The 27,862-nt window shown below is 36.7% G+C and overlaps 2 protein-coding genes across 9 annotated transcripts in view; both read right to left on the reverse strand.

Annotated features, from left to right (window-relative positions):
* The window catches only part of brp (ELKS/RAB6-interacting/CAST family member bruchpilot), a 150,408-nt gene extending 130,893 nt beyond the window's left edge, over nt 1-19,515 (reverse strand). For 3 of the 5 annotated variants that reach the window (XM_017632189.1, XM_017632170.1, XM_017632211.1), the window contains exons 1-2: nt 19,217-19,513; nt 8,793-9,453 (exon numbers count right to left, since the gene is read on the reverse strand). The gene's annotated coding sequence lies outside the window, so the exon portion shown is untranslated. Of the gene's footprint in view, nt 1-8,792; nt 9,454-19,216 lie in introns of all 5 variants that reach the window. The other 2 variants (XM_017632181.1, XM_017632173.1) reach the window with 2 other exon arrangements.
* A 6,449-nt stretch (nt 19,516-25,964) lies between these two features.
* Nucleotides 25,965-27,862, reverse strand: part of Wnt2 (Wnt oncogene analog 2) — a 49,907-nt gene continuing 48,009 nt past the window's right edge. For all 4 annotated transcript variants that reach the window (XM_017632245.1, XM_017632237.1, XM_017632222.1 and 1 more), the window contains exons 3-6: nt 27,285-27,502; nt 26,894-27,207; nt 26,616-26,803; nt 25,965-26,502 (exon numbers count right to left, since the gene is read on the reverse strand). In XM_017632245.1, coding sequence (XP_017487734.1) covers nt 26,208-26,502; nt 26,616-26,803; nt 26,894-27,207; nt 27,285-27,502 — 1,015 coding nt within the window. In that variant the 3' untranslated portion in view covers nt 25,965-26,207. The remainder of the gene's footprint in view (nt 26,503-26,615; nt 26,804-26,893; nt 27,208-27,284; nt 27,503-27,862) is intronic.

Consider the following 27,862-nt stretch of genomic DNA (forward strand, 5'->3'; position numbering starts at 1 on the left):
CACGCTCACTTCCGCTCTTTCATTCATTTGCTCTGCCTCTCTTGAGTGCAAACTAATAGCGTGAATGATAGACTTGCCTACTTTTAGGCTCAAACACATTTTTGCTTACGATTTTCAACTGTAACGACTAAACGATATCGTCATTTACGGTTTTAACTCTCGGTACTGCCACACTAACAAATTCTACACACATCTACCATCCGGCTCAATATTGAATATGTGTTCGTATTAAGTCACCGTCAACATTCAGCAGCGAGCAACAACATTGTCGCTGCTACCACCAGAGCACGAGTCCAACAATGCCAATGAGTGAAGGCACGAGAGCTCATCAGCGCTTACTACTTTACGAGCATTACCACAGATAAATGGATTGCTGGATTGCTGGGCTGTTAGGTTGATAGGCTGGTGGTTTGGGGCCTCCCTGACGGCACTCGTATGTTTGTTTGTTTCTATTTTATGTTTCAGTGTTGCTTTTGCAAGATAAACGTAAAAAATGCGGTGGATATTTGAAATCAATAAAAAATATTCTAGTCTGCTAAAAATAGACAAGCAGCTGACTGCGCTGCTGCCGAATGCCAATACAAATCAATCGAAGAAGAAAAGCATACCAAAGTTAATATATTTTCGTACTAAAAATGCGAATGAATGCATATTAGACTATACCACCTTACAAGCCGAGCCGTAATTTACTGACATTAGGGTGACACGTAAGGGTGGAAAGAATTGAGATTTGTTGGGTAAGTACTAAAACGGGGTATTGCAGGTCAATGAACACTGGAAGAATTTGACTCTTTGAAGCGAAAACATCTATATACCATACTTTAAGATCCGACTGTAAATGTCAAAGATATGACGAGGAATTTAAAAACGAGCCCCAACGTTCGGCAAAAAAATATTTTAAATTGCCTTGCAAAAATACTTTAGACTCAGGGATATACGGCGAAATTGTTTTTATGGTACGGTCTAATTAATGTACCTACACACATACTATATGTACATTAGGGTGCATGTTTCTCGATACAAAAATAATCGGTACTGTTTTTCCGTCAGAATTATAAAATTTATTTTATTTTAAGATCTCCACCAAAATATTCCTGACCCATTTGAAAATATTTCACAAAATCGAGTGGTTTTATAAATAAAGTTAGTTAATTTATTTTTAAGTCGCCTCGGATGACAGAAGGGTTACACGGCTCTATTCTGTATAAGTGACATAATCTTGACACAGTTTTTATTACGGAAAAATATATGAAAACGTTTAAATTTGTCAGTAAAAAAAATTTTGACACCGATAGAGAATTGGGCTATAAGATTAAAAAGTATGCATGAAAATGTTTAAAATTTTTTCCAACTGCATCAACATAACGAGATTTTTTAAGGTATTTTCGAATCGGTCTAGCTCACGTAAATCATAATATTTTTCCGACATATTTTGACGCAGGTCTTAAAATATAATAAATTTTATATTTCCGGTGGGAAAACCAGCAACTTTTTTTGGAGATGCACCCTAATGTATGTATATACAAATAAACGATATGTAGTATTTACAAATGTACTTAAATAACTTTGAATTTGTTACTTATTCCACCTATTTCCTAGCCTTTCATGCATCCCTTCTTACTATTATTTACTTTTTTCATTTTTATTTGCACGCAAACGTTGAGTTCAACTCGGTTGGCTGTCAATAAATAAATGACATGAAAACCTTGTCAAATATGCTTCCACTTCCGACCCTATTTTTCCAAAGCATACATGTAGGCGCATTTACAACCACACACACACACACATACACACATGTAAAGCGCCTGCTCATATAAACTTCAGTAAAATGAGTTTGAATGCCACACTTATTTATGGACAGTTGATGGCTAATGAAATTTACATATCTATATACATACATCATGCATATATACAACTTTCTTGCACTCACACACGAAACGCAATAGCATTCGAGTAATTTTCATTGTTGATGGACTCTCGAGACTTGAAAGTAATGCGAAGCGCTACATGTTTACACATTCATATCTGTTTCTACATACAGATGTGTACATTATCCTGATTTATCTAGAAAAACATATATATGTACATATGTACATATTTACGAGTAAGTACCCTGAAGGAAACTTAGTTAATTTAAAAGTAATTTATAAACTACTTCATTTTCAATGATAACTAATTGAAATGCTCACTATTTTATCTGCAACGAACTCATTTATTCAACATGGCAATGTCCTAGGAAGCAGTCAAGTACCTTTTCCTGCATGTATTTTCAACTTATTTAAAATGCATTTGGATTAAACAACTCTAAGGTCAGTCGTTTGAATTCGCTTTCGTTCTGCACTTCACAGACGCTTTTTCATACTTCCAAGCCACATATTGTTTCTTTGAGTGAAAAAAGTATCGATATTCGAAACATTTACTTATTGCATTTGTTTTAAAGTAGTCCTTCATATAGTTGATTTAAAAAAAAAAAAAATCACTTGCTTCCGTCAGGGTAGTGTATGCAAGTTTTTTATTCTTTCTTAGAAAATTACGAACTCTAATTGCGTGCAGTCAATTCTGAGTCGAATGCCATGTGGGTCAGGCTTTCTTTACTGACACCTACACACAAACAAAAGTGTGTACACACACACTTATACATACACATATAACAGCGTTTAAGATAATTATCTACTCGTATGTCAGAAGCTTTTGTAAAATACGTAATTGCTTAGAGAGTCCGAGTGTACGATTACTTGTTTTCCATTATTCATGTTACAAAGAAACATTTATTTAAATGCTTTTTTTCTTTTATTAAGTAAATTACTTTTGTTTTAGGAATTGACGTACCTACGTCCAAAGAAATAAGTTTGTACTAGCATATTCACTAAGTTGGCGAATCAAAGCTTGTCCACTGATGACGTGGAATGTATTAGATGTATGTTCACATACATATGTATGTGCACAGGTTTAAAAAGGGAAGGACTCTTGCAAAGAAGTTTTAGTTTTAAAATCCGCAATCCGCTTTTACTTTTGAAGGAGATTTGCCTCAACGTCCTAAATGCCTTTGATGCCAAGAATACAGTCTTATTAGGATGGGTATGAGGGAAACGATACCTCACCAAAGCACACATAATGAGGACCATAGATAACTGGGTAGACAAAATGTTCAATAGGCATTGGATTGAATGTGCAGGGTGGAGATAAGCCAAATGGTTTATCTGTCCTTCAAAAGTAACTTAAAAAGAATAGTCAATTTAGGCGAAGAGGACCTCAAAACTCTCACTGGGTACTACACGAGACACTGCACCCTTCGCTATCACCACAGTAAAATGAATCTCTCAACTCAGAAACAAACGGACAACAAAATACAGGACTCATTCACCCTGGATACGACCAAAAAGGACTACACGGATAGCCTTGACTGGGTTGTCTGAGCCTCTCCACGGAGGTCATGAGACTTTGACGCCAGATGGCGGAGCCAGTTTTGTGGGCCGCAGTACTCCCGCATCTAATCACCTTTCTACGGCTGCCAAGGGGCAGCCAAATATCAAACTCTCGACGTCGAAGGCACATCGTGAAAAGCGATAGCAGCGCCCTCTATCTATCCTCGGTAGGAGGGAGCGGAATGAGACCAAACGGATGGTGCACACGAAGTACGCCGAAGAAAAAAACCCGGCCACCCAACAGGATGGGGGAAAGCGGAATAGATCGCAGGATGAAGTCGAAAGAGCCTCCAAAAAGGGGAGGTTTTCTCCCGACCATTCAAGTTCGGCTACTGCAGCACGGCTACGGCATGGCTTCAGCAAGATGGCAAGAGCTATCCTGCTGGTGGAACTTGTAGATGCAGTTTCAAACAAGGCGAAGCCTGTGCTTGATAAGTGGGGGAGATTGAGGCGCGGCTGTCTCAAATGGTCATTAACCAGGTCATGGCAGGAGCCGGGTGGCAATCTCATCAGTTTTGACTCTGCACAGGTAGTGCGCGGTTAGAGGGTAGTCAAATGTGGGGATCAACTCTCAAAGGCTTTGCTGGAGAACAGCTCGGCGAGCACCAAAAATTCTTGGGAAGTTTGAGACTCAAGCCAATCCCTGCCAGTGACAGGGACGTGAGCTCGCATTTGGCTCCCATGTGTGGAGATGAATAGCGGGGCGCTGCCAACACACAACCGGCTCATGAACGACTGAGTGATCCTTAAGTATGAGAAGTCACAAACAACCAGCACGTTTTTCTTACTCCTCAAAGCCACCGAGCCATTGGAAAAGGCTGACTGTCTCCTTCGCTTTGGTATCCGGCGACCCAAAGTCAAAATTTTCCGGGCGAACAATGCTGACGAAGAATAGCCTGACGTGGTCGACGACGCAAATAAGCTGCTGAAACGCATACTGCTCGCGGGACTGGAACTGAAAATGGGTCTGAAGATTGTCCAGATTAACCTCCAGCACTCGAAGTTAGCCACGGATAACCTCTCCGTCTTCCTGGTGGAAGGAGATGTCGATATCGCACTCATTGTACAAGAAATAGGACAGTAAGCCTGAAGTAGGATTTGTGGTTAAATCTCATTGCCACATTTTTCTCATCCGTTCCCGCGGCTCATCGGATTTAATAGCTACGAGAGTCAAAGCGGCTGGTGGTTCCAGCAATGTCATCGCTGCGTATTACATGCCATACAAAGAGGACGCAGCGCCGGATGTGGTTCGTAGTCTAGGGGAGAATTTTCAAACGGATAATCTACTTATCCGATGCGATTGCAAAATCAGGGATTCAATCTGGGGCAGCTTGGAAATAAATTTTCGCGGTGAGTTTCTTTTCGATTACATTCTAAGCTCTAACTTAATAATTGGTAATCTGGGTAGCACTCCTACGTGCACTTTTCCTAGCCCTAACTAATGATTGTAGTAGTAGAGGTACCATTAAGGTAGACAACTGGAGGGCGTCTGGTCGGAAATCATTTTCATTTCAATATCCTCCGTGAGAAGATCTCGGAACTCAGGAAAGAGTATCATAAAGCTTTCAACTTAAGCTATTCCACAGGCAACTGGCAGCTGTAGGACTTCAGATCCATCAGTATCTCGTCTTTTGTACTGACAACTTTCGACATGCACATTCGCTTAAAACAAGGCAACGGAGAATTGTCGACTGCACTGCATGCTTACCATAAAGGGCGCTCCACAGAACGTGCACTCCATGGGGTCTTAAGTAAGGTTGGTGGCCTTCCTGGACATAGGAGGGGCGCTCAATTTCGTTAGCCCTGAGGCGATAGAGCAGTCACTAAGAAGAACTTCCTGGAAAGTGGATCTCTACCATGCTTCGTACAAGGATTGTAAACGCTAAGGTAGGCACCAGCGTAGTCATCAGTCATCCAAAACTCTGTAGGCATAACCTCCAGCATAACAAAACAGTGCAGGGAGAACGTTATGGCTTTAGCTGACAGGCATGCCGTTGCATTGATCTGGATGCCGGGGCACAGCAGAATTCATGGCAACGAGATGGCTGATGAGATGGCCAGGAATGGGTCGGCTCTGGATATCTCAGAGGCAGAGGAGGTTCTTGTGCCGGTTGTAGCTTATGTCTTAGTAAAGGCTACAAAAATCCAAATGTTGGCTTTCACCTCCGTCTCAGGAGGAATAAGAACTTGGTAACTTTGGCTACCAACCCTGCAAACCATCTTTTCAGAGTATTCTGAATTATATAGAAATTTTAAATACTTCGTAAAGGTCTCATCCGATTTTTCGCCGAATTTTCTAAAATAAAATAAACTGTGCACACTTCGATTCTTTTAAGGAATTTCTGAAGAATATCGGTAAGGCAATGAAAATAATGCTGCTATGTGAAGAATTTCTTGCAGAAGTTTTTCAGATTTTTTTTTATTTTTCATAAAGAAATATCTTTACGAGTTTATGTCAATCACTTCATATAAGTTTCTTTGAAGATTCGTAAAAAAATCGTTACAGAAAAAAGATACTCCTTAAAATTTCGTTAATATTTCATGCCTATTTTGAAGAATTTGTGATAATCTTATTTACTGCCAAAAGATTATTGCAAACACCGAAACAACAGCTACAACTTGGAGCGCTTTAACTTTTTTGCTTTTTCCATTTTTCCCAAACAAAACAAAAGTCGTGGTTCAAAGCTCAATAACATTATCGATTTTGGTATTTGCTGATTGATCGCAGCTGTTGAATACATGTAAACTACAGTTATAAAGAAGTCAGCGTGCTTATTTTCGATAAAAAAAACTTGCAAAGGGTTTCTTATGGTGATAGGTAACAAGATCAACGGAAATAAGGTCAATTGACTTTATTTCCCACCCTGGTGCGAAATAAAGTCAATTGATATTATTACCTTTTCAAAAGTCAACAAAAATTTTGAAATAAAGTCATTGACGTTATTTCCTCATTCAAATGGAAATAGCGTCAACAACGCTTAAAGTATGTCGATTCATAGAAAGAAAATGTTCGTAAAATAAAAATTGCCCCGTAAGTGTTGTTTTTAAATAGATGAAAAAGGTTATTGCCAAATCCCCAGTGTGGTGCTATTAATCCTGAACTACCACCAATTGATTTTATTAAAAAATTACGAATACAGTAAAAACATGATGCGAAAAACTAAACGCAAATCGCAGCTGGAATACGAGAAATATTTGAAGAAAGAGTGTATAAATTATCTAGAACTGGCAAAACATCTTTTGTTTCCACAAAAATAATGCGAACACTATCACTACACTAATAAAGAAATAGTCCATGTCCAAAAACCCCGGAGTAACACTGAAAGAATTCTGTGTCTTAAATTAGCATATTTTAAACGAATTCGGAATGTCAAGGTGGAAAAGAAACCAACCTTTCTATAAGGAAACAATTATAGAAAAGTGTATTCATGTCTCCGCCAGCAATGTGTGACGACATCATTTAAAAGCAGCTAAGGAGAACGATGACACTATTTATTAGATGGAACATTCAACAAGCCAATGTGCTAAAATGCGGGTATAAACAATTATTGATTATTTAATATCGGAACCGAGATCATGTAAGTTAACTGAATGATTTTCACACACTTTTGAAACACAAATTATATGCTTTTTTACTGCGTAGCGTGACAGGGTGTGGCGCGCCGGTCGCGCGGGGTACGCGGGCCGCCGCGACGCTAAGCAAATTTAATGTTTGAAAGAGCAATAATGTCAATGGATTTTATTTCGCTTTTGAAAAGATAATAATGTCAATTGACTTTATTTCGCAATAGGGTGGGAAATAAAGTCAATTGATAGCAACGAAATTAAAATGTATATTATGATTATCAGCAACCCAGTTGATAAAAAAATTAAATTTTCTCAATAAAAATTACTCTGGAAACCACAAAATGCAGTTGTAGATATTGTAACTCAGTTTCCAACTTTCAGAGGCTAGTTGCCATATGTACCACTTCAGGCACCGACAACGAAACTGAAGTTCAGTTTCCCTTCATAATCGACGAGCTTTGTAGGGGTTGGTGAAGCAGCTACTGAGATACGGCATTTATTCATGCCACACCTATTTTCCAACAATTTTATAACTTTCAACAATTTGGATTCAGTATTTGCGAAAATTACGCAGTTTTATGTTTTCGAAAAAAATCATTATATGCGAGGGAGCTCGGCATGGTTTTCGTGTGATTTCGGCCATTTTCACAACCAGCCTTCTTGGATAAAGAGCAATCTATGAGATATCTATTGTTTTTCTGGAGTTATTGTGTTAACTGACGGATAGACGGATATCGTTTAATCGACTCTTCTTATGGTTCTGAGCATTTCAGTTCCTTTAGGCTGTTACAAACAACCGTTATGCGATCAAAGTTATAATACCCATGTGCACAAGTGTGCTCGGTTATAAAAATGTTGCATGCATTGTGAAAAATTCATTGTGCCAATACATTTTCTCATCTAATTTTTGTTCCACTCAATGCCCGCTTATTTAAATTACAACAGAAGGCTAATAGGGTTATAAAAAAAAAATAAATGATACAGCAAATAATATAAATAAACATTAAATGAAAAAAAGAGAAACTACGACTACCTCTCCAATATGGCCAATATAATAACATTCCTTGAACTAAGAGAAAAAAATTTATTAATTTGAATATTAACATATGAGTACTTTCATCGCATTATTGCTTTCTAAAAAGTCATTCTAAAAATGCTTTTTAATTTCCTGTCTCATAAATATGTAATGTGTATGCCTGCAAAGAAGAATGCACCTCATTCAAATACTTGGCTTGACTAACTTCACGCTCATTCTACTCACTATCTATACTCTATTTATGTATGTATGTCTGCAATCGCGACATAAATACGACGCTGTGAGTATTATTATCATTTATATTGGTCCTGCCAAGCAAACTACTTAAGCGCTTACACAACTACTTACTTATTTACATAAAAATACATATACATACATACATACATACATCTAAATATATGTATAAACATCATTGTATGATATATACATACACACATACATACGTATATACGAGTACATATTGATATCAAAAGGTATGCGAATTGGATGTGAATGAATAAATTTGCATAGAAATTTTGCATTTACCAAGTTTACGAAATCAATTTAGCTTTTGCCGGCAATTTAACCTGCATAAATGCATGTAATTTAAGTCATACAGTATGCATACATATACATACATACATACACACATACGAATATAAATAGTAGATATAAAGGATAAATAGGAGCTACTTGCGCTGCACACACAAACATACATACATACATACATACATACATACTCAATATGTATGCAAGCAGCGCATGCCCCACGTCCATCAACTTACCACTCTTGCTTAGCCGGTGAATTTTGACTGCTTTCTTGGCACAACCGTTGACAGAAGTAAATTTCCAATTAACCGCCTACACGGTTCACCACAGCTACACATACACTACGAGGGTTAAAAAGGATATCTCGGCGGCTGGCGGTTGAGGAATGTCGCTACTACCGACTGCCAGCTGCTAATGCTGCCCACACTTAAGAAATTCTTGTGGCAGTCCGGGGAATGCGTTCTGCAGTCAGTTGGCTGGCTATTTGGTTGGTTGGTTGGTTGGTTGAGCAACTGACTATAATAATTTGCTTTTGCTTTCAATTATTTTGTTTTTTGCATGCTGGCACAGCCCACGTTTGGATGCATGTGTGTGTGTGTGTGTGTGTGGTTTTTTGAATTTCGCGTGGTTGCGATAATCTACTTTTAGGCGTTGTTGCTGACTATGACCGTTGTCGCTTGTTATTTGTCATTTGATTGCACGGTCAATTGGCTGTCGACCCAGACGTTGTTCTTGTTGTTTGGCTGACTACTATTTTAGCTATTGTGGGTTGATTGGTCGGTTAGTTAGTTGGCTGTTGTTCCTACTGCTGTTGGATGAGTGTAGCTGCCGCCGCTGCCGTCGCCGTTGTAATGATTTATATTTGCTATTCTTGGCGATTTACATATTTACATGACGCTGTTGAGGTTGTTGACATTTGCGAATTAGTTGGCGGGTTATTTTTATTGTTTTGCATACATGTAGAGACAAAATTAGACGTAAGATTTTAATTTTTGGTTGGAAAAATATTTACATTTTAAAAAGGACAATGGATTTTTTGAAACACCGTTTTTAGGCATATAAATATAGTTCCTTTTTCACGCAAGTTTAAAATTCAAAAAACACTACACAGTTCAAAGCCTAGTTTTTGTTTGTCCAATTTCACGTGAACTGAAAGTGGCAGGCAGTAAAAATTAAATATGTTACATTTATACTTATGTACATATGTATGTGTATCTAGTTGTGCTATCCTCTTAAAAAAATTTAAAAATTGCGTGGAGCATTATTTAATTGCTCCTTCTGTAATTAAAAGTGAGTGGCAGGTTCTCATGAAATTTGATATGTACACATCTGTGTCCTGAAATGGTCCGGAACTAGTCGCTAGTAGTGATCCGGAAAAAGTCCCGAACTAGTTCCGAAGTGGTCCTAAAATGATCCCGAGCAGTGTTGCTGGAACAGATGATGAGATTTTTCTTGTTTTCATTTTTACAAATTCTGAATTCGTCTTGTTTTACGCGTAATGGTTTACGTAAATTTTGCTAATACGGGGAGCAAAGTTACCTATTTAGAAATCAAAAACGTAAAACTCGTTTTATTTCACAACTATCTGATAACAATGTAACCATCTCCTTAGAGACTATTTTTTCTTTTAAAGCATTGGCAAAGGAAGGAAGTGGTGAAGCGATTATTCATCCTCTCATCCTCACAGCTTCTGCAGAGGAAGCTTGTTGGTAAACCGCATTGATTGAGCATTGGTTCAGTTTTGTTTAGGGCACAACATAATGATCTTAAGACCTCACAGCCATCGCGATTGACGCACATGTCATTAGTTACGGCCGGTAGATCAGAAGTCGATGGTAGTAGAGAGCTGTTCGGGTCGGTAAATTGGCTTTTCCCAGCTGTGTCTAGCCATCTCATTGGCTATTTCGTTCCAGTCGATAATTGCAATGTTCAGGTAACCACGGAGAGAGGTTTTGACGTGACACAGCGAAGCCAGCGTTGCACATTTCCGAATTAATTTCGATTTTACTACCTTAAAACCCAATGTTCTTACTGCCGCCTTTCAATGATTACTATAACATTAAATGACAAAGATTTACTGTTCCGCTTGAGATAAGCCTCCTTCTCTACGGCACAGATCCGCGCTTGAAACGCACTGCAGTTATCAGGAAGGCGTTATGATTGCCTTATCTGTAGGTCACCAAAGTGTAGACCTAAGTCCACCCCTTTTTCCGCTGTGAGCCATCGATGTAAATGGAAAACACTCATTTGCCGCCAGGAGGCCGCCATCCCAATCCCCCCTAGTTGGAAAATTTATGAGAATCTTAAAACTAAAATTCCAGCTTGACGTGGCGTTCCTGTAATATGGTTGCTTGCAGAATTTTGAATCCCTTAGTCTAAGGCCCTTTTGCGGCTGCGCCTGTTATAAAGGCTTGTGTTGGCTTCAAATTAAGGATCAGGATCAGCCCTTCTTTCACTTATCTTCTGATTGCTGCGTTTATCTAGTGTTTTCTGATTTTCATAAAAATGGAACGTCAGAGGCAATTTCTATCTATATCTTTGCCGAAGCAAATAAACCCTGCTTCACAGGAATGAGTACATTTATTCTCTTCAAGACATGAGCTTATATTTGGACTTGTAAGGATCGAGCTAAGCTTTGATCGATTTCGAAGAAAAGTGGTGAGAAGGAGGCAGAAACCTTGTACACTCGTAGTTTGCTTTTTAATGCGGTTTTTTGTTAAACAACACAAACGATTTTCTTATCAAGGCGAATTAATATAAGGTGATAGCACACTGAGGGAAACAAATTTTGCTAAAATTTGTGCTAAATTAAAAAAAAATACGCATATGAAAGAGCACCAATCCAACTCGTTTTAAATGTGAGTATGTACGTTATAAAATGGGGCTTTGTGAAGTTCGCAGATGCTTTTTCGTAATTAAGAAGGAAAAAAAATTTAATTTTATGTTCCGTCTGATGGCACTTGAACCCTCTTGGCAGCAACCAATTGTATCAAGCCTCAGTGCAGGAGTACAAAAACAAAAATTTACATGTATTTTGTTTTTGCTTTGGCGGCATAAACTGTCAAAATCTGTAAGAGTGTGTGGGGAAATTCAAACAAAATTTCCACGTAGCGAATGTCATGCATTAGTCACTTAAGAGTCATGCAGGGAAAAGTTACGTCTCAAATGACTTTGGGCTCTGTGACGATGTCACCGATGACAATTTCGCTACTGGGTTTTTAATTTGGCAGCTGATCTAGTAACATCACCTACATAAATTCGCCTTGTTTCTTATTTTTTGATTCACTATAGTAAACAGAGTTAAAAACAATTTTAGATATCTTGAGAGTGTGTGAGTCAATTCTTGACAAGTATAAAATTTCAGTAACTCATAAGGCTAGTGAAATTTTCGAGATATGCATAAAAAATTTTCACAAATGTTCGTTAAATAAAAGCTTAAATTGATTAATTGGATTCAATGATGCTAGATGTTTACTTAAAATATTAATTTCTCTTCAATTACTAATATTTTATTCCCCATAAATCTGCGGTTTTCAAAAATTTGCTGCTGGCAAAAAGATTTCATTTCACACAGCAGATTGGCAAAACTGCCTCACCATAGTAAAAAGAGTATTCACCAGCATTTCCCGTAGAACTTTGTTACCGATACACACACGCCCCTTGAAGCGAACATGGGCCTAGCAAGGGTACTTACAACATGGAAAATTTAAGAATTACGAGGGCCGACACTTACGTAAGAATTGAGGTATTCTGTAAGTCAGAATAATCTCAAACCACACAATTTGAAACTATAAAATAGTTACACTTTTTATTGCTTGAGACGATTCGGGTATTCAGTAAGAGATATATAGTCACAAATGTGTGGTGAAAACAAAAAGAGACAGTCAGCTGATAGCATTTCCAAATTGTGATGAATAAGTGTGTATGTCATTTTGCTCGCGCTGCTTCAACAGTCGCAATGGTCGCAATTCAAATCTTCGGCCAGAGTATTTTCTTTTTAATTTTTACGATATTAAAGATTAGTGCTTAGCATAGCTATACGACACTCACATATTAACAAATTCTGACTATTAATTTTATTATTTTCAACTTTTAATTAATTTTTTCTAACAGAAAATTATTTTTTAACAAAACCGTACAAATCCTACCGCACCGCGACTAGTCACTTTCACATAATCAATTGTTAATTTCTTCCTAGCAAAGAGCGTAAATCTATAAGAGGAGACAACACGTTATAATTGTAGCGAGTGTGAACATCTCTTTTCATCCAATCACAAAACGTATTTGGGCAAAAGAGAAAGCACGCTCCTGATGTTCCCACTCGTTACAATTATAACGTATTGTCTCTTCTTATAGATTTACGTTCTTTGTTCCTAGTAAGTTTGATCGAACGCGTAGATACATGGCGTATGAGTAACATTATTTCATACAAAAGCAAAAACGAATCGTTTAATTTCTCAGCTTATAACTTCTCACTGCAATTATTTAAATAATTTCCTTATCTTAAAATCAAGACGGCATATTCTCTACCGGTTAAGGAATTGCGTCAGTTTGACTGCTCTAATGATCAAAAATCACAGTACAAAACTCAGTAGCCAAGTCCAAAAAAATCATGATTGCGAAAATAATAACAGATATGCGCATATGCCACTAATCTCTTTTGTATGTTTGCAGGTGGCTTAAGTTGACATATTTTATTCAATCAAAATATTCTCCTTAGTTACATTCGGCTATGTAAAGCAGTCCATAGACGATCAATAATATTGATCAATATCCATTGATGAATGCATAGAAGGTATCATCAGTACGCTTTAATTTAGGTTTAATAAAGTTCTATCGACACCAAAGACCTATCAACATATTAAAGTGCGGTATGAAAGAAATTAATGTATTTGCAATTATTTTCACTACTATTTGCTTCCTTACTATAGCACCAGAGCCATAACCATAACCGTAGGTATCTATTTAATTTTCGTTTTTCACCATAACCATAAGCAGCTCTGAAGTATTTTGCTCGTTAAGTTTTGGCTAAGGCATTATGGTTATGGCACCTCTAATTTGGCCTTTATAGTCGAAGATCTAAGATCCGACAAGATCACCCATCTATTTAATGGATGCAATCTATTTTGTATGAAATTTAACGTGTAAAGAAGTATTTCGCGAGTGGGTTGTCGGAAAAAACCCTGGACAGGATATTTTTAATTAAATATTCAAAAATTATCATTATTTTTTTTTTTAATTTTGTACTCATATGTTTAATAAAAAATATTATTTTAATATTTAATTAAAAATATCCTGGCCAGGATTTTGTTTAGCCAACTCGCTCGCAAATTATTTCTCAACACATTCAATTTCATACAAAAAAAAATTAAATAAAAAATAACTTTTTAATCTACAAAATATATATATTATATAAATGGACTAAAAATAAGAAAAAAATATTCCTCAGTGCCATAGAATTTGTTTTGATAACTTTTCATTTTAAAATTTTAGCAGAAGTCATTAGAAACCATTTATGAGATTGAAAACGAAAAACGTGGCGCGCATGCAATACAAAGCTTTAGATTTATTTGACAATAGTCAAACTACATAACATACACCTTAAATTTCAACAAAAAAAAAATACAAATTTGAGATCGATTTTAAGCGGTCGTTATGCATATATCCACATTCATACATATATTACTTGTACCGGCCATCACGTTTATTATATTATATGCTAAGAAAAAAATATTCCGACGAATTGATAAACTGCTCCTTATTTTGAAGTTTCTTAGGAAATTCGTTTTCAAATCAAAATTTTTTGAATGACTGTAATAAATGTAATTCAAACTGAGCATTTTCCTGTAGCTAAATAAGTATGCGGATGTGCTTGTTATTGTATCTTGAGTTCCAGGAGGTTTTGAAATAAAATGATACTCGTAATAAAACGATTCTTATATGTTAATACAGATTTTTGTTTCGTGTTTCCGATATATGAAAATAGCATCTATTAAATGCAGAGCGATGTGGTGATCTTCGAAATAGCTGCTATAATTTAACTTAGACTTTGTTGCCTTTTCAATTTTTCCTTATAAACAATTGTGGTACAAAGCTCAATAAAAATATTAAAAATAAAATGTTAATAAGCCACAATAACATTGACAAATAAAATAAAAGCTTTTCAAAGTTTAAATGAGCATTTTTTTACAGTTTTTACTTTTGTTGATATCATTTATTTTCTCTTTTGATGCATTTGAAATCCGCTGAGTGTATCAATAACATACTTGTTTAGAATCATTATTTTTTTGTAGTCCCATTCAAAATCGATTCACAAGCTTCTTTTCAGAATTGACACTTTTCTATATTTTTAATATATTTAGTAAACACAAAGTTTTAGGAGCTTATTTTTTTCTAGCTATTATTGATTTTTTTTGTCTCTCAATAAATCAGTGAGAAGTCTATTGAAATATGAACGAATTAAACGATTCACGGATTATGGGATTTTCGGAGTATAGACTAACTAAACTCATAGCAATCATTCGGGGTTTTTAGATTTTGCGCGATCGATTTAATGGCACGACTAAAATTTTAAGATGCTTTATTCACAACAGAAAACTACCTTTTTGCCACGTCTTATTCTTTATCAAAACCATCCTCTCAACAGAAAATTTTCATACTTTTGCGCGTGCTTCGTTATCATTCTACCTCGCTTATCTTCCCAACTAGTAAACTTACCAAAAATCTGTTAGATATCCGTCAGACTCGTCGGCAAAAAAGTCTTTATGATTTCTGGGAAAACTTTATGATTTCTAACCGACACGTCGTGGGTAATTCTGACTTAATCATCGACGATTTTGACGGATATCTCACTGATACCTGAGAAAAAAATCCTGGGAAATAAGAATAATTCGATCAGACATGTCGGATAAGGAAATACATAAAATTCTCTAGACACTTCGCCCAGAAATCTGTACGAAACCTGTAAGACTTGTCTAAATAGACAACTTTTTATTCAGACATTTGTGCGACTTGTCTGATATCAGAAATTGTCTGGCAAATGTGCCATCTGAGTTTGGATTCTCTTCTGCATACACATTTGCCATTTGCATTTTTCTAATAAAACAGTTCCTTACTTTTCATCCAAAAAGTTTCAAAAAAATAGACAAGCTAGCGCACAAATCTCCTATTTATTACTTTAGATTAACTACCTAGCTTGCTAATAAATACCTACTGCATATATGAATGTTCTTGTTACCCTGCAAAAAATGGGACTAATCCGGGATGACTCCGGGAGCAATCGCAAAGGAGCATGCGACTAATACCACTTTTGATCTCTTTATATGGAATGAACTGTTCGCTTTTGTTCGAGCATGTCCTATGAAGAGACTAATTGTTCACCTTTATACCCGAACGGGTATAAAAAGCGACTAGTCACTTTTAAAAAATAAAAATAAAAATTTGCGCCAGCTGAGATTCGAGCCGGGGTGCTCAGTTTTGTTAGGCGAATACTCTCCCTGCGTGCCAACCCCGCACATGAAATTGCATTGCCTAAGTGCGTACATATCATTAAATCGTTAATAGTACCCGTTAGAGTTGAGTTGGGGACTAATTGATCTCCAATTATACCCATAAGAGATGAGTCGAGACTAATTGATCTCCATTAGTACCCGTATGAGACTAGTTGCGACTAATTAATGCCCTATTGTACCCGATTGAGAGTAATCTCGGAATACTCTCTTCAGAGATTAGTCGCACAATTTTTTGCAGGGAAGTAACACAGCCATGCAGTCAGTCTCTCAGTTAGTCAAACAGTTAACTTATAGTCACACTGACACATATTCAATACATAGACAAGAGATAAGTGAGCACAACCACCCACCCGCTTACCCGCCCGCCGGTAAGCAGCTAAAATATTTGATGCTCTTGCGGAGCAAAGAACCGGAGCCAGGCAGCACTCAACTCCATCAAAAGCGGCTAAAAATTACTCAGATGACACACTCGACATTAAGTGTACTCCACTCTACTCTAGTTTTTTTTCGTTATTTTCTTTTATACTCTTCTGCACATTTCATTTGGAGTTTAGCTCCATTTGGAGCGCACTGAGTTACAAATACTTGTAGATACGCATTTCATGGAAACATTTATAGAGTTTCCTTTTTCGCAATAAAGTTGCATTTATTCTGCCCTGCGCCAGGGCTGACCAGCTTTCGTGTTCTTTTCTCGACTCTCTGTCAATGTTGCCATATGAGAAGGTGACATTTTTTTTCGAGAAAAGAAAGCGCCATTAGTGGATATGCCCTGCAGCCGCTAAAAACGTTGCAGTACATTTTGTTGTTGCGCTGGGTAACTCCAAGTTACTGCTCTCTAGCATTTAAATATGTATCTGAATATGCATGTTTTGTGGTACTCTTCAATACATATACCTAATCTACGATATTTTTATAACTCTACTAAGCGATTAAACGCACCCACATACACATTAACGCATACAAATTTATTTTAGTGTGTATATGGTAAATGTTTGTAGGTGTATGCATGTGCCTTTTAAGCGTTTGTATATGTATGTCGGTATATATGTATATAGTGGTAGTGACACAAACTGTTCGCAGGCCATATCACATGTAGGTTGATGTAATTTATAATAAATTTTTGTTTTGCTTTCAATCGATATACATCACACCTCCACACGCTAGATTGAGTTAATACAATGAACCTGCGCTACTACTTTCTCTCTACGCTGCGCCTCCCTGCTCTATGCTGCGCTGCTCTGCTTTGGGCCTACTTCGGAACAGTCGCCGTCCAGCATGAAACTTGAAGCTCCATGCTCTTCGACGCCCTTTAAGCATTAGTAGGTATGTACATACTTACATATACATATGTATCTATATATATATATAATGTATATGGTGTTTGAGAAGTGTAACTTTAGTTCGATGTGTTCATGCCTTTGTCGTTGTCGCATCTCGCGCTCGAACGCCTAAAATTATGCATGCACACGCATTTATGGAAATTCTGTGGATACACATGTACATGTGTATGTGCACTAGGTTGCATCACTCTCCATAAAAGAAATCGGTACTGTTTTTCGATGGAATCATAAAATGTGTTATATTTTACCCCTACCGTCAAAATATTTTGGAAAAATATTAAGGTGAGCTGGACCGACTTGAATATACGCTTGTGGCTACGAAAACTTTAACCCACTTAAACAATAATTGGGTCGAGTTTTGTAAATTAATAAAAAATAAATTTTAAATATAGGTCCGACTGTAACAAAAACTATATATGTATGTATATAAAAGTTACCAAATCTGTACAAAATTCATTAAACATTTTAATTATAATACACAAGACCGGCGTCAAAAAATTTTCAAAAACCAACGAGAATTTTTGGGCCACTTCAAATTTGCAAAATTTTGATAAAACAGTTTTGAAGCTTTTTAGAGTCATTTATTTATATGGTTTTTGTTAAAGTTTGAATTATATTTAAAAAAAAAATCTTTCTTTTTTTTAATTTACAAAATTCGACTTACTTTTTTTTTGAAAAGGGTATCAAATCAAGGCTTGTGTATATATATTATATATTGTATTTTTTTTAAATTTACATAATTCTACATGATTTTTTTTTAAGAGGTGGTAATATTTGCGTGGCCGAAAGAGTACCTCTGAAAATCGAGTTTTTTATAAATAAAATTTGTTAAAAAACAAAAAATAATAATATAAATAAAATTTTTTTAAATTTATAAAATTTTTTCAATGGAATAAATATAATGAGATTTCGGTGGTATTTTCAAATTGGTACAGCTTACGTAAATCGTAATATTTTGCGAAATATTTAGGCATCGTCTCAAATATAACAAATTTTATAGCTCCGGTGGAAAAATAACTTTTTTCTTTTGTAAGGCATCCTAATGTACATGTGCATGTACTCATACTTATGTTGATATGTAAGCATGTAAGTAGGTACTTAATATTTAACACAGTAGCACAGTTTTGAGACGTCTGGTCCCTTGAAGGCTTTAAGCGTCTTCTTTTCACTTTTTCGCAATTTTAGTGAGTTATTTGTCAACTTTTGTGTTCATTAACATTTATTTTCAACTTCAGCTCAGTTTAGTTGTAGTAAATTCATTATATTTTTTGTTTTTCAAGTTTTCTTCGAATTTATTTCGCTCCCCATTCAGACACGCACACATCGTCATACCTTTTCGGGAAATCTATTTTTAGACACACACCGAAGGAATAAATAGATACTCCACACATATTTAACTGTGCGTGTGCGTGCCTATGCGTGTGCAGGAGTAATGCATTTTTCCATCATTTTCACCAACACTCACTTCTCCTTTCGCCTTAACTCGCACACACTTTTCTGTACCTAGAAAACTCCCTCCTGCCACTTTTCTTCGCCACACCGCCCGCGCTCTTCACTCCAATTTTCACATCACTTGCTTGCTTGGTCATTACACCGTCTTCTCTGTTATACCCAACAAAATTTTCACGTTCATTTTTTCCACATTTGCTTCAGGAAATTTTCAAAGGAATTTTCCAACAATTTTTTGCTTTACTGAAAATTTCATTTCATTTCAACTTCTTTTTGAGGTTTTCATGTCGAATTTTCTCAAACCAAAAATATCTTTTTGTACACTTTTCACCATTTTGTTTTATTTAAAAATGTATATACCTTTTAAATGATATTTGGTGGGTTGCACAATGCATTCGATTTCTTGCTATACAGCGATACTGGAATTCTCCACATTTGAACACAATTTTTTTAAATGAATTTTTTATGTTTTCTCCACCTCCGTATACACTTTTTCTGCAATTACTACTAAATTTATATATACATTTTTTCTGCTACTTGGCCCTCTGCCTGCGCCTCTTTAGCCCCCTTCTGCTCCACTAGTTTTAGTACAATAGAAAAAAAAATGTGTTATCAACCCAATTGTGCGGCACCGTTAGCCCGATTTTGACGCCGTTTTCCAACTAACTACCCTTAAGAACTGAATTCTAGTTCGGCGAGCCGCTACTGTTATACCCAAAAGTATTGAATTGCTGCACCGTCGTTGTATAGCCGAATCGTGCGAAAAGCCCGTTTAGTGAAAACGTTCGCATTCGTGGTTGAGCTGAAAAACTTATTCACCTAACTACGCGCATGGAGCACACTATCTTCACTCACTAAGTCAAAGCAACAGCAACAAAGATATGTATGTATGTTAGAAGAAGAGTGGAAATTCGCATTAGTCGAAATGAATTCGGTTTGAGCAACAATCGACATAAAGTGGCAACACCATAAACCATTCCAGTACTAACTACACCCAATTACATCCTTAATCTCCCCTACCAGCCCCCGCTTTGTTAGATTGGTGGCAAAGAGCTGGTCAAAATTATGTTACACGCGAGTACACACACGTGATAAATATACTTCATACAAACATACATATGTACGTACACTCACAGTCATCACTCATGTACGCGTACAGAGTACCACTCATCGTATATGTCATTTGGCCATTTGTGTCATGCGCTTCGTTCGCTCGCTCGTCCATTGGTAATGGCACTTGTAATCAATGAAATGTGGCGCCAGCGTATTGCCACAGGACATCAGGCGGTTACATGCTCTCATACTATGCGCTACATACATACATACATACATATGTACTTATTTACTCATATGCAAATTGCAAATTTTAACGATTCACTCACTCACTCTCGCTCATCCAATCGCTCTCGTATTTTTCTAGTCACTTCTCTCTATTCGTATTGCGCTGCTGGCACACATTTGTATTATTTGGGAGGGTGTGAAGTGTGCGGGAGTGCAGGGTTGGGAGTTTTGCTATTTTGTTGTAAATAATACGAAAATTCCATTACAAGTAGAAATAGCGGAACGATAGTAAGTTCATAGCAAATGGCAAATAGCGAATAATAGAAATGTAGAAGCAGCGTGTGAGTATTTCTATTGGAATGTGTGCCGAAAGCTTCATGCTGGCAATGCTGACTGGCATGGGAAATTCTTAAAATTAGAGGAGAAAGTTTAACGGAATTTACGGAACCGGTTATTTGAGTGCAAAACAATTTTCGGTAGAAAAATAATGAAAATCCTGATTTACCCTCAGGCTTAGTTAAATTTTTTTTTTTTTTAATTTTTCGTGACTGATAACAAGATTTAAATTTGGAAAATTAATGTTTGAGATGATTTAAAGACCTAAAACTATTTTTTGTTAAGCCAAAAATAAAACCGACTTCAACTCTTATATAAAAATTAAGGAGTACCGTTTATTTCGTCATGATCCAATGATCAGATCTAAACCATATTAGTATCACACTGGATGTCACTTCGCCTCTCTGGCGATCTAATTATTACTATTTAGGACCAAAAATCAATTACGGTTTCAGTGCAACAATGACAATTTATTAATTTATTTCATTTATATAATTTTTACTACACATACTATATGTATACCAAGGGTTAATTGTAATATCATTCGAGCAACACTTTGAATATTTTTTTGTGATTACCGTTTATACAGATTTTGAGAATTCCAGAATTTGGAACGCCTTGAGGCCTGTCAGAAGTGTTTGCGTTCGAATTTTTCTTAGAAAACTCGATCAAGTTATCATCCACTTCCTCCTCAATTTCAATGTCTAATTCGTCTTCTTCATCGTTTTCTAATGAAGTTTTCTCGATTACTTTTTCTAAAGCCACCTTCGATAAAAATTGTTTTGGTCCTCTCACAGCAACTTGCAGGTAGGGACTAATGATTAAATTAAATTTTTTCCGAATTTCGAACATTGTCCAACCATTCGATTATTCGATTCGAAATTTGGTGGTGAAAATTCGATTCAATTCGAATTTTTTCGAATTTTCAAACAATTTTTTTTACTAAAAATTAAAAAGTTTGTTGGTAAGACTTGTAAGAAGTCAAATTACACAAAGTTCGATATCAAAAATTCGCAATTTTGGAGCTAATATTCGATTGAAGTTCGAATCTCGAATATCGAATTCACCCATCCCTACTAGGGACGTTCCGATACCATCAAGGTATGGATACCTACTCAAATGAGTTTATTCAAATCGCTATTTCGATACTACTTATATGAGCGAACCGAATGTATCTATACCAACTTATATCGATAATTTGTCATCTTTTATATGCAACAAGGCGAAAGTAATTTTCATGCTTTATCTGTAACATACCCTTTGCGATACCTGAGTGGAAGTTCGACCTATCTCGGCAGCCAGTTTCAGTAGAGGTATCGATATATACATTAGAAGTAATGCGATTACTTAGACAAAAAGGTCAACCTTTGAAAGGTTCCAACAAAGCTTTACGGCTACAAAGCATTGCTGGCACTTTGCTGTGGTATCTCTAACTTTGCAGAAATATATATATCCACATTTTAGATTTTGGCGATGCCATTGCTCAAAGCAATTATTTTTCATAAAAACGATGCAATTATTTTCCATAGAAAAATACGGCCGACAAGATATGGCACTTGCGCAAATCGATTCGATACCAAGTAGGCATCGAAACAACGATTCGAGTAAAAAAGTAGTTGGTATCGAAACAAAAGTATCAAGTACATACTCGTATTTACTTGTATCGCAACATTCCTACTTGTAGGTCTTACCGATTTCAGAATCCCGCCGAAGGGTTTGCTTTTTTTCTTGACCGGTGTCTGATAACCACCATTCAAACTCGCAAAAGTTGGGTACAAACAGCATCCTCTTCTGAGATGAGAAGCGAAAGAAAGCGGAAGCAATTTTCGTTAGTACATAGGTAAGCGTTTTTCCAATGCAGTATTACCTTTCTTTAGCCGAAGTGGTGCGCATTTTAAAACTGAAAACAGACAGTTCATTCACCATTTTCTAAAACCAATGCACAAAATTAAAAAAGAACCGTATAAGTCATAATTCCACTTACCGGTTTTAACCAACAGCTTCGAAATCATTCGAAATTTGGCTGCACTAATGTAAAACAATTGAAACACATCGCTTGTGCTCCAAAAGTCTTATATCCATCCATTATTTTATCTCGTGGAAAAAGTGTTAAAAATAGTACTCTCATATTGATCGTCTTGGCTCTCGGAATATTGACAATTTTTTCAAAAATGTTTAAGCGAAAATATCAAATTTTGCGCCGGACTTCGAGCCTTGACACTAAAATGTAAGAATTTTTAAAAACTCCACAGCAATTTGTACAGTGAGCGGAACTTATGTCTTACATTACTTACAAAAATCGATCGCTGATAGTAATTTCACGACACAGCTTCCATGGAACCTATGTGCCGGTTTGGTGAAACTAATGTCCGCGGAAGTTATGTTGAAACCCCGCGGTAACATACATAAAAAAATAAAATATCCCGGCGATGCAGTTGGGTTCGTATAAAGGTGCTCAATTGAACTGCATAAAATTTTCCATATTGGAAAAATGCTGACTTATTCCTTTTGGTAATTGACCGATTCATATACACCGGGAACACTATTAAGCGTAGTTAAATCCTTTTTACTTAGCCATTGAAATTTTTCCATCCCTCTTTGAACTTAGCCCTTTTATTGTGATGGTTCGTGCTCTTGCTTTTATTATCCACTTACGAGTGCTGAATCGCTGTCTTTTAATCAAGCCATACTCATTTATTTACCTATACTTACGACATGACCAAGCCAGCATAGTTGTAATTTTTTTCGGCCAAAATATTACACTCGAGTTGCACAATGCCGAAACCGGGTTTCTTCCCACCCTAATTTGGCAAGGGATGACGGAAGCTATTGTTCTGAAGATGGCTCCTGAAGAGCAATAGCCACAAGCGATATTAATAGATTCGAGCTTAATCATAAGAATACTGGTGTAGTCGTATTTAGAGCAAAGTTCCAGAAACAATAACAATAAACAAGTAACCAATTTCCAAACCAAAGTTTTCTAAAGTGAAAACTGGGCACGGGAATTTCTTTGGTTGGTTGGTTGCAGTGGTTCCTAGTCGCTTCTAGGTTTCAATTAGCGCAATTTTGCGCCATTTGATTCATTTCTCGCGGCGTTTGCTTGTCTAAATACATCCAATGTCGCTTGGTCGAACCATTCTGATTCTCTAATGAATCTACCGATTTCGATTATGGTAGCCCCTAATAATAGCACCACCTGGCCTCAGAATATATTGTTGCTTTACTCTTATATCCGACTCTATTGCCTATGATTTTACTTCCGCTTGGAAGATGCTTGTATCATTCCCCAATCACAGAGATAGAAAAACACCGAGTTCCTCGGCATTTACTTCCTCTCACACACCGAAATCCATCTTGCATCCGTTAGTGTATGTACCTTCTCGATCTGACCCTCCGCCTCTTCTCCCGTCTAATTTGGATTAGAAGAAAATTAGCACGTTACAGCTGAAGCTTAGATTACCTACCTTATAGTATGTTGTCCTACCTAATTGCATTTTATTTATAATCTACTCATGTCCGAAGTACCTGGCCCTCGATTTCATAGCCACTTCTTTCGAGTGGATATCGATAAGGATCAGATTGACGATAGCATTTAGCGCTTCTATCGGGCAGGACTTACTGCACCTGTTACTATTAATCCGGACCCCAGATTCTGCTGAAGATTATCGTGTAAGTATAGTATGCTGTGTAGGCATTCTCACTACGAAATTCGATATTGATTTTCGAATTAAGTTTCCTATCTGGCAAGTCTCTGAAGTAATTTGTGCTGGCGGATAATGCAAGCGTCTTTCCGTCTAGCGACGGTAATCTGAATTCCGGAATTTGTATTTCTATATAGGATAAGTTCTGTCTTGGCTGGGTTTACACTTAGGCTGCCAATCGCAACCTAGACATGTAGCCTTTGCAGGTCTTTTTCAATTATTATGCTAACGTTTGAAAGGAATAGGCCTGTAGCTGCTATTACAACAACATACGCATAAGTCACAACTTTGACATTCCTTTCTTAGGTAGCGGGTCCTATTTATCGGAATATTTTAGCATGTTTTTTTTTTTATTCGAAATATTTAAAGTTTATTTTCCGAAACTTTTAAGGTTTTTCGTGTTAAATTTTTCAAAATATTTCAGGATATTTTTGGAAAATTTTAGACACTTTTCGGAATTTGTCGAAAACCTTTTTACGTGTTTTTTGCGGTATATTTTAGTATGTTTTTTATAATTTCCGGTATTTTTGAAGTATTTCAGGTTTGTTTAGCGAAACTTTTAAAGTTTTTCCTATTAAACTTTTTAGAATATTTGAGGAAGTTTTTAGTTTAGGTTTGTTTTGCGAAACTTTTAAAGTTTTTCGTATTAAACTTTTTAGAATATTTCAGGAAGTTTTTAGGAATTTTTGCTCTTTTTGGAATTTTTTTTCGAAAACTTTTCGGAATTTATCTTGTTTTATTTTTCGGAAAACTTTTGGGTTTTTTTGTGTTTTATTTTTCGAAACGTTTCAGGACCTTTTTTCGGTACATTTCGAGACTATTTAGAAACCTTTCAAGATTTTTTTATTTGTCAGAATATTTCAGGATGTGCTTTAAAAATTTTTTGTGCTTTTTGGGCTTATCGGGAAGCTTTAAATTTTTTTGTGTTTTATTTTTCGGAAAATTTAAGCTTTTTTTTTGGACTCTTCGAAATTTTTGTCGAAACTTTTCGGAGATTTTTCAAGACTCTTCGATTCGAGACGTTTCGGGGGTTTTTTGCGGAACTATTTCGAGTAATTTCAAATGTTGTTTAGGAACTTGTTCCGCAGTTTACCAGTTTTTTTTTATTATTTCACCCATTCAGAGTTTGTTTTTGGAAATGTGCGGAGTTGTTTATGGTTTTTAGAGACTTTTCAAGATTTTTGTTATGATTTTTGGGGAATTTTCCGGTTAAGGTTTATTAGGGATTCTTAACGTTTTCGGGAGTTTTTTGGGAGAGTTCGGGATCTTTAGTGTTTTATTTTTAGAATGTTTTGGGAGTCTTTATGCTTTTAAGACACTTTTCGGGAATTTTCTTATGATTTTTTCGAGAATTTTCCGGTTAAGATTTTTTAGGGATTCTTCGAATTTGAATTTCCACAGGTATTCGGGATATTTTTTTATTTTTATTTTTTGAGGTTTTTGTTTGGCATTTGTTTAGGTTATTTCATGATTTTTTCGTGAGTTTTTTCTAGAACCTTCAGGCACAAAAATATATGTAAAATCTTACTTTACTTTAACGAATGGCAGAAACATAAAATTTGAAAATTTAAAATTATCGAGCGAGTCACCCTAACTCTCTCTGTCGACTGGGTCTCATATGGACTAAACCGTGATAATTGACCTGCATCATAAACCTTAAAGTAAAAACGACACATTTCTTTCGTTTTTGATCGGTGCAAAATATAATTTATGTAAATATATAATTCGATTTTCGAAAACTTCATAAATAAGTTATTTTTAAAATTCAATTTAAGAAATCTACATATATTAATAGCTAACTCTAGCTACATACATAAGAATAACGACGTCAAACATAACCTACTTAATACTACATAAATACATACATTCGAGTATAGAGAAATCTCTGCAATACAAATTAAATATCTTACACGAAAGCGAACTAAATAATAAATAAGCCACTTATTCAGCACACAAGCGCTATAATGTCTAACAGTAAACATTTCGTTTTATCAAATTTAACTTAAGCTCGTATTTCTGCACTAAAATTGCATTTATTTACAAGTGAACTCCTCATAGTTCTCCTCACACACCTCACACTGCACCTGACAGCACCACCTGAACTGGCAACGGCACTGTGTGGTGCGGCGTATCTGATGCGTATTGTAGCCACGCCCACAGCACAGTAGATCACAGCTTTGAGGTCCATGCAAGGTACGATTGCAAAGGCGTCCCGTCGTGCCGAGTGTGCCCAGTTGCACACTGCGCTCGCAATAATTCGGCGACGCCTGGAGATAGACGAGCTCCATACGCTTCGGTACATGAACATGCTTGCCGAAACGATTCTTCCTGCAACACGTAGATAATGTATATCGATAAAATCACAAGCAATGCGCAAAATGATCAATGATCGTACGCCCACACAAGCACACACTCACTCCTTCACATTTCTGTTTACTTACTTGCTTAATACTAATCTCAGTCCATGTTTGCCTTTGACGGCTTGCACGAGTTTGGCTTTGTTGTACTTCCGCATGAGCACTTCGCCGACCTGGCGAAACGGTGGCAGACTCTTCCAACACGTCTTCATTACACACGAACCGCTCACGCCATGGCATTTGCAGTCCGTCTTTAGCAGGTTTTTAACTAGCTGTGCGAAAAAGTATTTAGATGATAAATTGCATTTGCATCAGAATTACTCACTTCCATATAGTATGTATGAATGTATCTATATACTAACCTTCCGGCCAACGCGATTATTATGCAGATTCATGAGACTGCGCGCATCGCCTTCGATTTCGCGTGCATCAAGAAATTTGCGTGCGAACTTCATGCCGAAATCGATGTCGGCCGAACAGCCGCCCCACTTCCAGGGTTGCGTGTCCGACTGCAGTCCACTGGCGTCAAAGTCGGCGCTTGCGCGTCGCACGCTGGTGGGCTTGTGCCGCATATCGCAGCCGCAAAGTGAAATGTTGCCACGCGCACAGGCTGCCGTCACAGAGTGCGCTGCACCGGCGCTAGCGATGGCGTAGGTGAAGGCCGCCTCGCGGGAACCTGCAATAAAATGAAAATTTTATTTTCTTTGCTTTACTCATCGCTAAAGAAAGAGCGCCGTGTTTGCAATGGCCTACCGACAAACATGACGTGCGCAAAAACACCTTCTTGCCAAACTTGTGAGCAGTTCCAGCGATGACCGCGAAACTGATGCTGACACTCATGTGCGCCCATCTGATGACCCTCGCCCAATGCGATCAGTGCGTCGGGCGATTCGCTGCACAGTTGGCGTTGTTGTGGCGTTAGGCCTGGTATGCGGGAACAGAGTATGGATGACGTAAAGCTGGATGCTAATCTAACAGAAAGAAAATAAAAGGATTGAAATTTTAGTTAGTTGGTTGGAGATTTCAGGTGGCTTCAGGATTTCGTCTGCATATCAGAGCTGTGTAAGTGTGAAATCATTTTCAATTTTAAATCAACAATTTTTTTCTATCCAGTTTTCATTACTTATTCTTCGCTTAGGATTGAGGTTTAAAATTTTTGAATTTTCCATTCTCTCAAAGCAGTTATGAATTCACACATCAACATATTCATAGCAAGATTGAAAAAACCAATGCCCAATCAAAAAAAGGTTTAACACTGAATGAGTATTGAAAAGGCTGCAATCTTTTATGTGTGTGCATTCTTTAACTCAGTACCAATCATTAGTTCAAAG

Source organism: Rhagoletis zephyria, unplaced genomic scaffold, assembly GCF_001687245.7.
Source record: "Rhagoletis zephyria isolate East Lansing unplaced genomic scaffold, Rhagoletis_zephyria_1.1 Rzeph_scaffold_00096, whole genome shotgun sequence".
In the NCBI taxonomy this organism is placed as follows: Eukaryota; Metazoa; Arthropoda; class Insecta; order Diptera; family Tephritidae; genus Rhagoletis; species Rhagoletis zephyria.